Source organism: Augochlora pura, chromosome 6 (assembly GCF_028453695.1).
Source record: "Augochlora pura isolate Apur16 chromosome 6, APUR_v2.2.1, whole genome shotgun sequence".
NCBI classification, from domain to species: domain Eukaryota; kingdom Metazoa; phylum Arthropoda; class Insecta; order Hymenoptera; family Halictidae; genus Augochlora; species Augochlora pura.
In genome coordinates this window covers 14,841,767-14,858,089 of record NC_135777.1, presented here as the reverse complement: position 1 = coordinate 14,858,089, position 16,323 = coordinate 14,841,767, and the positions used below count along the sequence as shown (strand labels likewise).

The 16,323-nt window shown below is 46.8% G+C and overlaps 1 protein-coding gene across 3 annotated transcripts in view; it reads right to left on the bottom strand.

Moving 5' to 3' along the window:
* Sulf1 (Extracellular sulfatase Sulf1) overlaps positions 1-16,323 on the bottom strand; it is a 104,400-nt gene that overhangs the window by 42,403 nt on the left and 45,674 nt on the right. For 2 of the 3 annotated variants that reach the window (XM_078182253.1, XM_078182255.1), the window contains exons 2-3: positions 4,210-4,531; positions 3,012-3,251 (exon numbers count right to left, since the gene is read on the bottom strand). In XM_078182253.1, the coding sequence (XP_078038379.1) occupies positions 3,012-3,251; positions 4,210-4,462 (493 nt within the window). In that variant the 5' untranslated portion in view covers positions 4,463-4,531. The remainder of the gene's footprint in view (positions 1-3,011; positions 3,252-4,209; positions 4,532-16,323) is intronic. The other variant, XM_078182254.1, reaches the window with a different exon arrangement.

Sequence of the window (16,323 nt, the reverse complement as noted above, 5' to 3'; positions counted from 1 at the left end):
AGCAGAGGGGGCGAGAGCACTCCCCTAACTACTCTCAGAAAGGACTATCGTTTGATGACAGAGCCCTCGATTCAACTGTCCGTTCTCGAGCCGTCCATCTCCAAAGTCTCGAAAGCGGGAAGCTCTATCCGACTGGTCTACCTGTTCGTGTCCTCGACGCGCCTCATAATTGTACCACACCGATGCCCAGGCGATATTCCGCGTTGCCAACCTGACGAGAGGGGTCCACATTCAACCGAGCAACCGGCAAACAATGCAAACAAGAACCGGGCGGCGATCCACCCGATCCGTCGACGTTTCCTGAATTATTGTTCCCGATGATCGATCGCCGCTCGAGAACGCTTCGCGGCCGCTTTTTGGCCTCGCGGGAGGCTTCGCCGGTTTTACGAGGGAGGAAGATGCGTCTGATAGACTACCGTCTGTCGGATAGACTAAGGGGATCGAGAGGACCGACAATTGCGAGAGCGGAGCGTGGAGCTCGACGAGATCGTACCGCGAGGATTCCATGGGAATCCGTTCCAATATTCGCTGCGGCTGGTATTCGAGTGTCTCGGCTGGCACGTAATTACCGGTCGTGGAACGGGAATCACGGCACCGTGGCACGAAGATAAAATGTGGCCCCGGTCAGATAGCCCCGCCGTGTTTTCGAAACGACACGCTCCGAGATTTTATAATTGTCCCGGGTCGGTCTCGTAAGCGGTTGCGTCCCGATCGTTTTCGCGCGGTTGTACAACACGACGGAGCGTAACCGGTGCGGCGAAGCGCCACGGGGCACGGACCCCGTTAATGGCCCCTGATGTTCGTTCTGTCCGAACGCTGCCAAATATTGCCGCTGACAACGAGACTTAAGCGAGATTTAAACGGTTTCCGTAACAGCTTGATGACCTGTGATTGGATGGAAGTGCTAGAATTTATCTGATCCGCGAATCTCTGACCCTTTTTGATTCCCTCCAGAATCAAGTTGATCGTTCACGTTTGTACCAATAAGTTAATCATTGCTGAAGTGTAATTGACTGAAACGATACGGGAGACAATACTGAGTTCTGTTCGCGACATTAGTAGATTGTAGCAATCAACTTTTTGAAGGAAGAGTTATGCTCAAAGCAAATTACTAAGATTTCATAAAATAACTTATTTTCATTACACATTATTTGAAAGGTTATGTTTCCATGAAAAGAAAATTTTGCTTAAAATAATACGATATAGTGATGGTTTAACCCTCATTCGTCCCACGTGTAAATTTGACACAATTTTCACAGTTGCTAAACAAATGATATTTTCTTTTATTACCTCCAAACCAACTGCTTCTATTTCAAATAGATCGATATTATTTTTATTTTCAAGCAACAGCATTCGAAATGAATTATTTCGAACATTTACCGCTTATTCCCGTTTGAAATAAACTTTGTCGACTCTACAAAACCCCTCATTTGAATAACAACGCGCTCTCTAATAATTAATATGAACAACCATAACATCCTAATCTGCTTAGGGCTTATCCAGTTATTGCTGCCGACCACGAGTTATCATCAAAGTCATCGTCGCTAAGCAAATCTGATCGAGAACAAAAGATCCTCAACTGCACCGAAGCGTTTACCACTTCTCGCAACGGATTAGACGTCTCAGATTAGCAAGTGCCTGTAATCGTCTCAGAATCCGTCGGCGCGCAGCGCGCAACCGGCGTCTGGGCGCGTCAAAAATCTTGGCGCGTTTCGAATCGGTCGTTTTCCACGGTAATTGCTTATGCAACGAGGATTTATCGTGTCGAACGTACTTGACTCCAATTACCCGCGGCGAGTCCGTTGCGCTCGCCGAGAAATAAATAGAAACCTCGGCTCAATTGAAGGTGGCCAGATATGCTCGGTCTCTCTCGGTCGTTCGGCATGGTATCGCGCGGTGTCGGAGGTCAGCGAGCCGGCTCGCAGTGGCGTACCACGTCGGAGTGCCGGTGTCTGCCGGCCCGGCCACCTTCGGACAAATGGCAAATTCCTCTCGGACCGCGGGGATCATTAAGTCGCAATGAGCGAGACCGCTAACGAAGAACCTGCCGCAATAAATAATCCGGAGAATCCCGACGAGGGCTGGACGGTGCCCCGTCGACAACTACAAATTGTCTAAATTATCGGTCCGTTCCGATAGTCAGCGATCATGTCGCAACTCGCCGCGGAGGAAACGTTCGCGTCGGGAACGAGACGTATCGCGCTACGGAGCAAGAGACGCCCCGAAGGCGATGAAAAGTCCCGTGTCATAGACGTCCTCGAAATAAAAAATTGGGTCTCAGCACGGTCAAACTTATTTTTCATTTTATTAATCATTAACGCGGTTGCACGATGTCAAAGATGACAAATTGATTGAAATATGAAATTGTTATGTCAAGGTCACGGCTCTTATTTGCTTCGCTTAACTCGTCGCTGATGGGAATTAATGTACTGAACATGTACGTAAATTGTGCAGGATTTCATTTTGATGGCGTCAATTTTTGTCAAGCCATTTAATAGTTTTATTTTCATTCTTGATTTATTCGAATTCAATAATTCAATTGGTTTCGTTATCAGGAGGGCAAAGTCTTAGCTTCAATATGCAAAGAAGATTTAACGTTCTTAATGTTCTTAACTAGTTATATATTAAGTTCCATTATTTGTAAATTATTCGTGATGGCAAAGTGTTTTTCGAACATCTACATTTAATAGATTTTCTCCACAGTTACATTTCTATTCATAAATGCTGCTGGAATATGAATTCATTTATTATCACATATAGAAAGCCTCGCCGTAAAGAATTCAAAAATTGGGTATAATCGCGTGATTTCAATCAGAGAATACTTTTACCATTTTCGGGCGCTTTCTGTCCCGTAGCGCGTCGCGTGACACTTTTTCAGCCTGTCAGAGTCGACGAGTCTTCGAAGGGGGCAAACAGAGAACGCGAGAGTGAGAGAGAAAGAGGGTGAGAGAGAGCGAGAGGGTGAGAGAGAGGTACTGTCATCGAGGAAGGTGAAAAGGCATCGTACTCACCGGTACGGTATCCTGCGTTGCTCAGGTAAGTGGCGAACGAGTGCGGCTCGTAATCTCGTTGCCACTGGGGGCTGCTGCAGTTGTCGTTGTTCGTGAAGACCTCGTGATTGTGAACGTACCGGCCGGTCAGCAAAGAGCTCCTGCTCGGACAACACATGGGAGTGGTCACGTATGCGTGTCTCAGCTCGGCTCCCTCGTCCCTTATTCGCCGGAGGGTCCGCGGCATGAAGTTCAGCGAACCTGAGGGATCGGACCAACCGCAACCAGACGATCAAAAGGTTCGTTCGCCGGATCTACCGGCATGGCATACGAGCCGCCGAAAACAGCTCGGATCGGATTCGAAGATAGATAGAGAGGGGCCCGGAGGAGATTACTTCTTCGAAGAACAAGAGGGGGGCGAAAACCCCCCCTCTACCGGATCCTCGTTTATCGCGGAATTGAATTTTCCCTTTTTACTTTTTGCTCGATTTCTCCCGCCGGACCCTGCCTCTAATCTCTCTTCGGGCCGACTAGCCGGATGTTGGAAAAGGCGGACCGAGAAACATCTATGAATCTTACGCGTACATTGCGGATTTCATGCGTTCGATTAAACAAACTTGATCTTGACCTAACCAGTTACTTGTTTAAAGTACAGTTTCATTGGCAATAAGGATCTCAAAACTGTCTGAATAGAACTGCTAATTGCTCTAATTGAACAATCCTTAAGATATCTGAAACTATCGTTATATACAACAAATATTTTCACTAGCCTTTATAAGCGATAATATTTCCTTTCGTATAACTTTTATCTTGTTTCTTCCTGCGAATAAATGAATAAATGAATAAATCTTATGCAAGATTGTCTCTGATTGACACCAGTTACTCAAGAAAAGTAAGTCGTTCACTCCCTGGCGCACCATGTTCTTTACAGTTATAATAATTAAAATTTTTCAATTACAATAATTTCTTAAAAGAAGTGAATCGTGAAGTATTAACGAGTAAGAGAATAAAATTTTGTTCCCATTTAAACGAAGCTTAACATCCATACTTTACGCTAGACATCTATATGCCGAGGCAGTTTTATCAGAGCCTATATTTTATCAGCACACCGTTTATCTGTCGACTGATTAAGGAATAAAAGTAGAAATTAATACTATAAAAGACAGCTTGTTCGCATGAAATTCGCAGTCTATCGCTAAATAATGGTTCCAATACAGACCCAGCTCGACATCCTGATCGTCCGTCAGTATTAGGACGATGTTCGGCTTTCTCTCCCTGGGCTGTTGGTACGGCAGATACGGCGAGTTCGACTGCGAGTTGTAATTATTGTTGTTCCCATTGTAATTAGCTTTGTGGGGGGAAGCGCGACGCTGCTGGCCGCTGTACGCGTCCTCGGCAGGGGCGCCGGCGTCCGTCCGCCTGGCGCTGACGCACAACAATAGCACCGCCAAAAATTGCAGCAACTTCCTCATGGTGGATGGTGTTTCCTCGTCGGTTGCAGGCTCTCGTCCTCTCAATCGAGTGTCATATCATGGCTGCTGCTGTAACAGGCGAGGCGTGTCGAACGTGTTAACGAATCTTTGCTACTGACGTTGATCAGAGGGAGATCTCGATAAGTCCGTCTCCGCTGGACTGTAATCTTTCCCCGGACCGATCGCAAAATTGCCGAGTTCCCAGATAAAATCACGTATTGCGCCGACAGCCTGTCTTTAGTCACTGCCATCGGCTCGCTTTTTTTCCGTGACTTTCTCCTTACGGAAAACCCGCAATTTAGACCCTTCGCGCTTACACCCAACCGAACCTAGCACTCCGACCTTGCGCACAATACATCTTTATTCTGTAAAATATATGAAACGATCTCTTCTCCGCTATCTTGAACTCGAAATATCAACATGCTATTTGGTTGGTATAATTCGGGTCCTTTCTTTATTTTGTTCGGTAAAGCGAGCGAAAATCCAACGACCTCGAGCCAAAATTGGATAGTGATCAATTACTTTGTAATTACATTTTTGTATTATTTTGATCTATTATTTGTTACTCAGGTTCCATTTTTTCCAATTGATGACAATTGGAAGACAATTTTTATTGTGTACAAAAATCCGCAATCTATTAACCGGATTAGTTTTTTCCCAACTTTGTTTTACCCTCCGAAGTAGAGCGAGCAAATAAGCAAGCGAAGCTGGAAGGAAGTTCGAGGAAACCTGTTTTCCGAACTTGCAACATTCTTTGCCCACTGAAACGCAATTTGAGGAAACGTGTATCTATCGGGAGTGGTCCATCTTCGAACACCAAAGAAGCTGAACCATCATGCTACCAGGCATTTTCGAGGCTCGCAATTTCACGCAATTTCCTCTGCCTCCTCCGCATACTAATTTGTCGCCATTACGGAAAGGAACGCGCCGTCGGCTATCTCGCTAATAAAACCGCTAAAACCCCTAATACCGTCCGGTATCGCTAAATAAAATATGCCCGATGGTACCGAGAAGCGCAGAAAGAACAGCGGCGCTCGCGGAGGACGCTGTCGTTGCTCGCCACACAGGACGCTCTCGCATGATCGCGAGACAGGATCGCCCAAGGGTGAAATTCTTGCCGCGACCGAAACGGATTGGCTAACAGCGTAATGGGGCTTGCAGCCGGACAGGATACGCGGCCGCTAATTATTGCCGATAACTCGGTAAAACCGCGAGGGCCGAGTCCACGACGCGACATGCGCACCGTGCGAAACAATTAACCGGGAGAACGCGATCTCGATTCCATCGGGATCGGTAACTCTCTCGCGCGCGAATACCTCTCTCGGACCCGGCGCAGGACGTGATCCTCGTAACAAAATAGTCTGCGGGCCCGCTCTCGTGTGTGGAGCCCCGTGCGCCCCGGAGAAAGATGAAACACGTAAAAAAGAATGGACTGCCCGCCGCAGCCATGATCGGGCGGCCGAGGTTTTATGGCGGATACCCGTCGCATTCCTCTCGGCGGACATCTCGCGGACGATCGGGGGTCTCGTAAATAGTCGTTAGCACCTGTATTATCCGCGTCCCGATGAATAGCTTATAGCCCTCGCCTAAATCAAACACAGCGTTCCAACGCTGCTTCTTAGTGCCGGCTAATATGTTCGCTGGAAGAACTATCGCGGTCGTAAAGACGATTCAGACTGTCCTCGATGGCAGTATACTTTATAAATGCATAGTGGGCACCGCGCGCCGCCGCGACGAGAGCAATTCGATCGAACAGTAAACGTTTGATTTTCTGGTTTTTGCCGGCTGCGCGTGTGGATTATACTCTGGTTACCGAGGGATCTCGTCTGACGAGTCCTCGGTCTCCCTGGCTGCCAGAGGACTATTTCTTGCGTGAATATTTTGCCCTCGAGTGGCGAGTACTGGAGAGCTATTAAACGTAATCGTGCCTTAATTCGACGTGATTTTCACGATCGACTTTAATCGATTGTTAAAGATATAATTGTTAAAGAACGTGCATTGAACAGAAATGACGTGAAATCATTCTTGCGAGTTTCCCAGGGTAACGGTTGCCGGGGATTACGGGTGCGAGTGGAAAGTCAGCACGAGAGTACAAAGGGCCGTCGTTTCGGGGCAGGAAGCGGAGCATATCGGTGGCGGAGCAAATTTCTGATGCGGTTCGAACGTTTCCCACGGTGGAACCGTCAAGGAAAGACTTTTACGCTTTATTCGCGTCGCGATCTTTCCAAGCCGACCCATTTCCCGGGAAACGCGGGCTCTTATTAAATTTCCCGGAACGTGCCGCTCTGTTTTCGCTGTTTTCGACGACGCGGCGCGAATAGGGAACGATCGGTTTCCCTCTGTCGTCGACGGCCCCGCGTGTTCTCGACGTCGCTTTTCACCGTTCCCGACGCGGAACACAACGCGTCTCTTTACGCGGAGCGCTAATCTCCGCGTGCCCGCACGAAACGATACCGAGCGGGTTTGCTTCGCGAGTTTCGCTCTCGGACACGCCTTAAACACAATCCAGGCCGAGTTGTAAGTTCAGCCGAGTCACGGAACACGGGAATCCACCTTCATAAAGTTCGCGCGTGTGTTGCTCCGCGGGCGTAGATCGGCGAAAGTGAGATTTCATCGACCAGTTGCCACCTGGCGCGCCGAACCAGAGCTTCATCTGTCCGCCCGGAGAGGATGGCGAGACGATACGGAGGGGATCGCTGTCCGGTACCGTCTATTCCCACAGGACAAACTTCCTGGTTTTCGCTAGCTAAACTTCCGAATTGACACTCCGAGCCTCTCGGGAATACTGTTAGAAATTGCTGGAAAAATTCGCCCCGGGGTTCGGTTTGCCTAATTTATGGGGAGTGGCAACTGAAAAGCGTTGCGTTCTCCCGTACAGATCACCTAGGAAGTGTCGAGAAAAATGCACGGTATACATATTAATTTATTTCCATCTTTGAAAGCTTTTAGTCAGAGGAATACAATTTTTCCTTATTTTCGTTATTTTAAGGAACAACTATAATTTCTCCACTAATTTCTTTCTCGTTTAAAGGATTAAAGTTCCATCGATATCTGGATCAATAACGACATTTTCTGTCAGTAAATGTGTGATAAAAGAATTTCTAGAGACGTTCACTTCTCTAAATAAAAGTCAGGAGATTTTCAACATCCTTCGTATCGCGAGAAGATTCTGCTAATAATAATTTTAATAACTTAAAAATTCAATACTACCCTTTGACCATCATACTGATTTATACCTCGTGCTCTAATTTTTCCGGCGAGCGCATAAAATCCCGACTTCATTAATCAAAAGTGACTAGTACCTAGAAACTGGAACGTGTAGCGTTGGATCGTCAAAGGGTGAATCACGAGCACGGCAAAGAAGCGAGATTTCATGCATTTCCAGCTCAAGGATCCAGCGTTAATAAACTATTGGATAAAAACCGGGCAAGGTTTCGTTTCCATTCGGAGCGTGACACCGCGAACAAGTTTCTATTTGATCCCCCGATCCCGATACACGGCCGGTATCGCAGGAACAAATTCTTTGTAGCCCGCGTACAAGGTCCGACACGGCAGGGAGGAGCGTCGGGATTATGGATCGCTAATTAGCGACGCCTATTCGCGGCGCGGCAAGGTCCGAGCCGGCCGGAATCGTGTTCGGAGGCGTCTGGAAAGATGTCAGGAAGTGATGTCATGGCCGATCTGGCCGCTCGATCCAGTGGCTCCGGAGCCCGCATTAATTACCGCTAATTGATAATCACCTGGTCTCTCCCGGCGGAGCAGGTAGGCAAATAAGAGACCGGCAGCGGAGGAAGGCTGGAAGGCCGTAGTTGCTGAACAATGTGGTCGGCCGGTCCCTCGCGGGTCCCGCCGCCGAGAGGAATCCCGCGCGCGATCGTTGCGCAATTTATCACCTGGTAATTGGCCGCGCGATTAATTCAGGGGGGGGGGGGGGGGGCGGCCGGACTCGGAGGTGCCCCGTCGAAGAACGCGGAAAATAAAGAGCCGTGCCGTAATTAGATTTTGTCGGAGGAGCAGCGGGTTCTCTCGCCAGTTCCTTCGGTTCCCCGAATCCTCCGGGGGTCCTCGGACGCGCCGATTCGTTCCGGGCTGCCGGAAACTGTCTCGAGAGCTAGAACGTTCCACGAATACACCTGGATTAGATGCGCCTCGACGCTGGCTCGTTCCAGGAAAACCGTTTCTTCGTTTCGAGGATGTTACGGAAACTGACAGGGGACCCGGCCGGCGTGCTCGAGGAATAAATGAATGCTAGATCGCGAGTCAATCTTCATTCGGGGCATGAGCATCCAGGAACGTATCTCGCAACGTTTCGCGGGGTGCATTGAACCGCGGCGGTGCGGCGGCGGCGGCGGCGTCTACTCGCAAGCATCGAACCCGACGCCGGCTAAGAATAGTAAAACAATAATCCGTCGCTCGGTTTCGCAACCGCAGGAATTGAGTAACAAGTCTCGGGTCGCCGTGATTCGAAGCCATTGTGCGCGAGCAACTGTACAGGAAGCGTGAAGCCTGCCAGTCGGCCTCCTCCGGTGCTCCTTCACCTGGGAAACCGTGATATCGATCAGTCGTCAATTAGTACGCGATCTCGTTAGCGCTCACAGCCTAATCCAGAACCGAACCGCGAGACGAATGCCGATGATGGCATCGACCAAACGACTTCGCTTAACATGCTCTTGGAGCTGTTCCTGTTCAGTTGGCTACGGGAAATGCTGCAGGACATGTGCTACGACTGTCCCAGTTTTTTACTGAATTTAGAGCAGCCAGCAAGGTTCGTCGGGCAGCTGGGATGCGCTTTTGGTAGTGTCTAGAAACCATTGTGGCACTTAACCCTTAAGTGGACTAGGGTGGTCGAGAAGGCTCACGTAACTTTAAGGAAGTCATGGTTAATGGACAGTGATATAATCATTTAAAAATTCATGCAACTCTCTATTAACTCGTTATTGTTTCAATAGAAATTTACTTGTATTTACTAACGTGGCAATATGTATAAAATATTTACGAAAACAATGGTGGTCATTTACAATCCCGTTAAGGGTTAAAGGTTACTGGAATACAATAAGTCATTTGGTACAGTATTTTTGACTAATAATTCTATGACAATTTGACTTGACTCGATTGATGAAACAGAGTGACAAGCAGTACTGTTGGAAAAGGAAAACTCGTAACACAGAATTTCCATTCCATAATCTTTAGAGATTTTTCTCCACAGCGTTGTATTTATACCCTCTATATCCATCATCAACAGTGTAAATCACCATCGATGATATTATTGTATTTTCACGTGGAGCAACTAAATTAAGTAACTAAATTCATAAGATGGCTTCACATCTGAATACGACACAGATACTTGATACAGCACCTGTTCCCCCGATGAGGATAAAAATTCGGCTGTTAGGGATGCAAGGGAGGATTAGCAAGCGTCGAGCGTAATAGAGAAGCCTCGGCAGGTTGAAGATGCGACGCGGCGACAATTCCGCGAGCATCAAGCTGGTAAGACGTTATCCTCGCGGCGTGGGTGGCAGGGCCGAGCTATCGACAACAGATGCACGCTATATACGGGCCGGAGTAGGTCGCAGGTAAAACGGATGTTACGTATTCGTAGCTCGCGTGTAAACCTGCGATGCGACACGCTCGCCTGGCCCGCGAGTGTAGGTCGATCCTCTGTAGGTCGGGCCTCCGGTGAATATTCATCCGAGGCGTTTCGCCTATCCGCGTGTGGGAAGCGCCGCGAAATTTACGAGCAACTAAACGATCCTTCTGGTTGACGCGGTAACCATCGATCATACAATACCCTAGCGGAAGTCGAGGCTACTCGCGGAATTCGTTCGATGTTGCATTTAACGTACCGAGGCTGATGCATCCAGGGCTTTCGTCTACGCCGTCGAGTGCGCGGTAGTCTTCGACTAATTGACACGAATTTGGTACCGTGTCGCGGATATTGTCGAGGCAAGAAGATGGAGCTTTTATCTCTTGAGGTTTCGTCGATCCTCGACCTCGGCGGAAGGTGGAAGGGCATATATCAGTTTCTCAGAAATGCAGCGGCATTTGATAAAGTAGATGAACTAATAGTTTGTTTCGTTATTAATCTTTGGGTTGCACTCAAAACCATTTTAACTCTAAATCCGAAATAGGTTTTATGAGCTATAGTATTTCGATTTTATATGATCTAATGCAATTTATGCATATGAAATTGAGCCTTGTTACTCGTACAACAGTTAAATTTTTTTTATTGTCTCAGAGATGTAACATGAGGAGTAAGTTACATGATTCTATTAGATCACTGTACATTATAATATAATAACTTGTGTGCGATCGTCGTTATATTTGCAAGAATATTAGATTTGTTTGGTAAATATATTTGTTGGACTCAAGGAGTTACACCTTTTTAATCTAAAATTTCTAACATCGATACGAATTAATATTAATGAGTTTTTATATTGTGTGCTATAGTTTGATACTTCTCGTTTGTTAAACGATATAGCAGTAACTATTCTCAAACAAGAAGTTTTTTTAACAGATAAACGGTATAACAATTTTTAATGGCACCTTAGAGTCAACACTCGAGTGCGAAGGTTTAATACTGATCGTTTAGGGTACCATGAAGTTCCAAAACTCTCTTGACTCTTCTCCTAGCAAGAAACTCAGAGCTTTGACCTATCAGAATCCTCTCATACTTCCAACACAGCAAAAAGCGACCTGCTCTTCGTTCTCCATTTAACAGCGAGCGAAAATGATTTCGAATCGCAAATGGTGGAGCCAGCAGGCGCACGGTGCGATTATGCATCTGGGTGGTACGAATTAGGAGCTTTTTTCTCCAGTGAAATGCGAGCATGTCCCGAGGTACTTGTCCGCAACGGGTCCGCGAGAGCTGGCAGGGTTACCATCGTCGTTCTTCCACAGAGCGAGCGAGCGCATTCGTCGGACATGATTTACCGTAGCGTAGCCGTTTCTATTTCAACGTTCGAATATGAATATTAGGCGGAACGTTTCTCGACTATGTTCCACTGGCTCGCTGCTTTGTCAACGTGTCATCGACGCGCGAGTGTAACGAGGTTAACTACGAATCAATGGACCACCAATGATCTATCGACCCGCGACTCTGTGCGTTTACGACTCGGCCAGGCCCTGTAGAACTCGAAGATCTTTGTACCTCGGCGGGCATTGTTCGACTCGAACGCCTGGTTCCTATAGAAACTACTCTTTGTCGTTGCTGAATCTCCCTCTCTCTCTTTCTCTTTCTCTCTCTCTCTCTCTCTCTCTCTTTCGCTCTTTCTCTTCCTCTGATTGAACATAAAGTTCGCCTCTCCGAGAAGCCATCCAATTTTGAGTTGAAGTTTGAGGAGGAAAGCATTGACTCTCTCGAGTCGACATAAGCAACGTGAAACACGCTCGCTCAGAAAAAAATCTGACAGTAGGCACTTTTAACTTGTCACGGGGTCACATTAAGCAGACATTAGAACCCAAGTGGGCAGTGCTATTGCCTCCTCCGCTGTCTTCGCTCGACCTTCCTCCGGTCGAAATAGCTTCATTGATTTCTCCATCGAGTCGAAGAGAAGCTCTGCGTTCACAGGTGGGCGCTCCATTGAACCCGGAAAAGCATCGTTCGACATTCAAAGGAACTACTCTACGGAGAAAGTGCTGATTTTTGTACTTCCCGGACAAAGGAAAGCAATAACCATTTATCGGGCTTTCTGCTGCAATAAGCAGAAGAGCAAATCTATTTCTTCTATAATTGCGCAGACATGATCCTCTTATTCTGCTCGATGCGATGATTCTAGTTCAATAACGTGGGCCGAATAACGGTTCTTTTATTCCATGGCCTCGTTTCTTATTGCGTCAGGCATCGAAAAAATTCTGAAATATTTATTCTGGTCCGTGATCGAACGCGCGAGTCTTTGACTACATTTTAACACTAAACCTAATATCTGTAACAGTAGCTAACGTGTGCTGCCTCATAACGGTGGCAAGACCGTATTTATTTAAATCTTTCGACATTTTCATTATACTATATACTTGGATTAAGGAGTTTATTCAAACATTTTCTTTAATACAGCCTCTAATGATTCAGCAAGTTTAAAACAATAAATAAGGAACTCCGAAAGGAGTCGAGCACTTTTGTAATAAATCAGAAATTCTGAAGTTGCGAAACGCGCGATGAGTGGCGTAGAATCGTCGATTGGATCACAGAAACAGATAGTTGCGGAAAAGAATATTGAATTAGAATTACCGGGAACGGTTCGCCGCGAAGGTGAGAGAGTTGAATCAATTGGAGGGAACAGCGCGCGGAAAAGTCACGATTTAACACCTTCGGCTATAACCGGCCAGGTAAAAAAGCACCGCGGCGAATCGGTTTCCGCGTCGGGGATCCCCCGCCCGCGTGTTATTACGATGCCCCGCTGTTAGCACCGTGTCCGAGGCACACGAGGTGTTCCCGGCCGCGTCTCGGGATCCCAATCGACCGGCTGATGATAGGCTGTGAGAACCGTCGGGGCTCGTAACGCCGAGTCCCGCGGATTAGACCATCTGCGGTTTGCAATTGGCCGCGGCTCGTCGAGCAAATAACAAGTCGGTGAACGGTTGCGATTATCGCGCCTGTAGACAGACTTCTTCCGATCGCACCTCGTCGCCCTTTCGACGAGCTTGGCTTCGGTTTTTATGCGCGAATCGCCCGCCAGTTGATTCTCCGGTTTCAATTCGATTCGAAGCAATCTTGTTTTCATTCCTAACCACTCTATCGTTTTATTTGGGACGAAGATGCAAATAAAGTTGCTTGTCTTTCGGTTGTTGTAGTTTTTACGATACGATCGACTGAGTCGAATCTATTTGATTCTCCGCCAGCACGTGGTGCATCATTATAGTAGTTATAGTACAAAATTGAATTTTCATGTATGTAAACTGAAATATTATATTCAATTATACTCGCTTGTCTGTGTATGTTAGATTTTTACATAAGTAATTATAAATAACACTTTCTTTCACTTAACAGCTAGTAAATCGGACTTTCTTCTTGCAATAATTTTCTGATATCAGCATTTTCACAAACATGTACGAACATGCAACAGTATATTCATCAATTATATAGTCTGTACCGTTTCCAAGAAAAGTGGTTTATGAATTCGGTTATTTACTTCGATATATTGGCTCTGTTACAATTCATTGATTGAAATATATAGAAACGTGCGAACTTTTCCATTTGTCTCGGAAACTTGTCAAAACTAGGATCACAAGTTGATCGTCTAGCATTCTGTCGGCTCAATAACATTGAACAAATTAATTTGGCAGAGGGTCGGATCAAGTGGTAGCATTATAGGGTAGCAGTGATTGCTGTCGCTACGAGGAAGATGTATCAGTACCCTGAATACAAATCGCATGCATTAAGGTCAAGGTGGAAGGGCTTCTGTTTAGATTACAATTCGCATGATTGGCATGTTTAAAAGAGCAATATCCCAAGGTTTCAGCAGCGTGTCTTATAGGAGCAAATCACACTGCGTCACCTGCTATCAACAGATTTAATCACTGTGTGTGTGATTACGCTCGACCGCCATCATCGACTCAATCAGCATATTTCAATCAGGCACCCTATTATTCCAACATCCAGTGCAAGAACCTATGTGGCAACCGACCAAGAGGAGCGGTCCCTGGCAAACTGAACAGAACAGACGGCCAGTGTTCGGGAGAATTAGCGTCGCCGGTGTTCCGCGAGAACTGGAAAGCACGGAAGCTCCGTAAACTCGCGGCCAGTTAGTCCCCGGGCGGATTTAATCGTGGCAGACGTAAAGACCCGGGACAAGTGGTCGAAGCTGCTTGGTCGGGGGAGCGAAGCGAAGAGAAGAGAAGAGAAGCAAGCCGGTGCTAAATCCTGATCGGCCGTTTCGCGTGCCAACGCGAGGGATATCTTTGACGTCACACTTCCTGGAGCAGAACAGTAGGAGAACCAGCCGTGGACTGAATTCAGCGCAATCAGATAATGCACTCGCACACGTGCGAATGCGCGAATACGCGTTTCGACGCAACGGGAGCATGCGTCCGTCGGAGTCGAGCGGGGTGCATCTGTTTTCGAGAGGCAACGCGCGCGCAGCACGACGCGGAGCGCTCGTTACAACGCACGACAATGGGCACCGCGCAAAGTCACACCGATCGCAGAATCGGAAATTGCCTCGCAGCTGGCCCGGCCGTTAACGGCGCTCCTCTGGCCAGGCCGGAATAGATCATTGATTTTTCTCGACTGATACCGGCGCAGCGGGGAACCGCCTCTGAGAATGACACCGGCGAAAAGAGGGTTCTACGGTGCACCTTCGCCGAGGCATGATTGCATCGGACAGCGCCGAGAGACCGCTTTCAGAAGTGCGATGCACGTCCCTTGGAATTATGGCTGCTTGACCCGCCGTCCCCGTGCTGATGCCTCGGACACATCGCTAATTGCGATGCTTATTTTAATAGCTTCACTGAAACTGGTAGTAATGACTGTAATCACAGTCAGTTTCTTCCTGCCTCCTCGAGAAAAGGATTAAGTTGTATCGCATGTAATCGCTCTGTCTACCAGGAACTTTTCGCACACCGTACAATCTTAAATTGCATTTGCGGTCTTAATTTATGGATCTACAGTGTGTACGCGTTTGGCATTTTTATCTCGTTAATAGTAATATTTTTTAGCACATTATATTTGATAGATGGCATGAAAATTCCTCCGTTGTAATAATATGACAATATATCATACAAGTACCATATTAAAAAAAAAAACTAAAGAAGCGCTACAGTAAAAGACGAAATCAGTGATCAAGATAATTAAATAAAGTAGAGAAATGGAGAAAATAATAATGAACACAGCATGAGATCGTTGAAGTAACAAAGTATAAGATTGAAACAAACAAAAAGGGCGTGGATGAGAAAGAAGCGAAAAATTAAAGACGAAAAGTTTCTAATTATAAGAACCATTATGCGAGGGATTAAGGAGAAATTTCAATAAAATGGATTATGGAGATGAAAATTAGCAAGCAGTGCTTAGCGTAGTTTCAAGCACGGTATAAAGTCCAAGCTCTGGAGTGAAAAAGTTAATGCACAATTAAATACTGACGGCATCGGCTAGATTTATTGGAACAAGTGTGCGCTGTTCTAAACGCGCTGTCGAGGGATCGTATATTAAGAAGGTTTTCGGAGCATATGCCGAAACTAGAAGTTCTGGCTGCCACATGTGCAGCGGTATTCGACAGATCCAAGCCAGAAGGGAAATTTCCTGTCCCAGATCGTGCACCTATGCGCGCTACAGATCTCGTGATAGCCGTTTCCTGCATCCGCCTGGATCACGCGGATTCGTTGGCTAATTAGATAAACTGTCCGAACGGAGCCACCGGATTGAGCCGTGGCACGCGTGTTCGACACGAACCCCGATTCGCTCGCGACACTGCCGTTCGCGGTGATTCAACTCGGAGGATGTTAAAACAATCAGCGTGACAAGGCCGGGCGATACTCGTTCGTTCTCGAAACGAAAAGAAAACGATGGTTAGCGAGCTGCATTTAGACGGTCCTCCGCTGTTTCACCCTTTTGTTTCGTCTCGATTGGGCTCGCATCCAGGCGATTAGTTTGCTGTTTCTGATCTGGTTTTGAGGAACAATATACCACACCGCTCCGGATCTCTTCCCCCGTTTCACGCTGGATTTATTAACGCGACACCCGCGCTTAGTGGAAGAGTTTGAATGCTGCGAGGAGTGGTTCAGGAAGAGGAGCACAATTTGAGACCAATTTCTAACTTGTTAATTAGCTGCTGCAATTTTTTGAAAAGTGTGTAAGTTGCTGTAATTATACTGATTTGTTTTATATTTTATTTAGATATAATATATTTATTTTATGAAATAGATAATTTAAT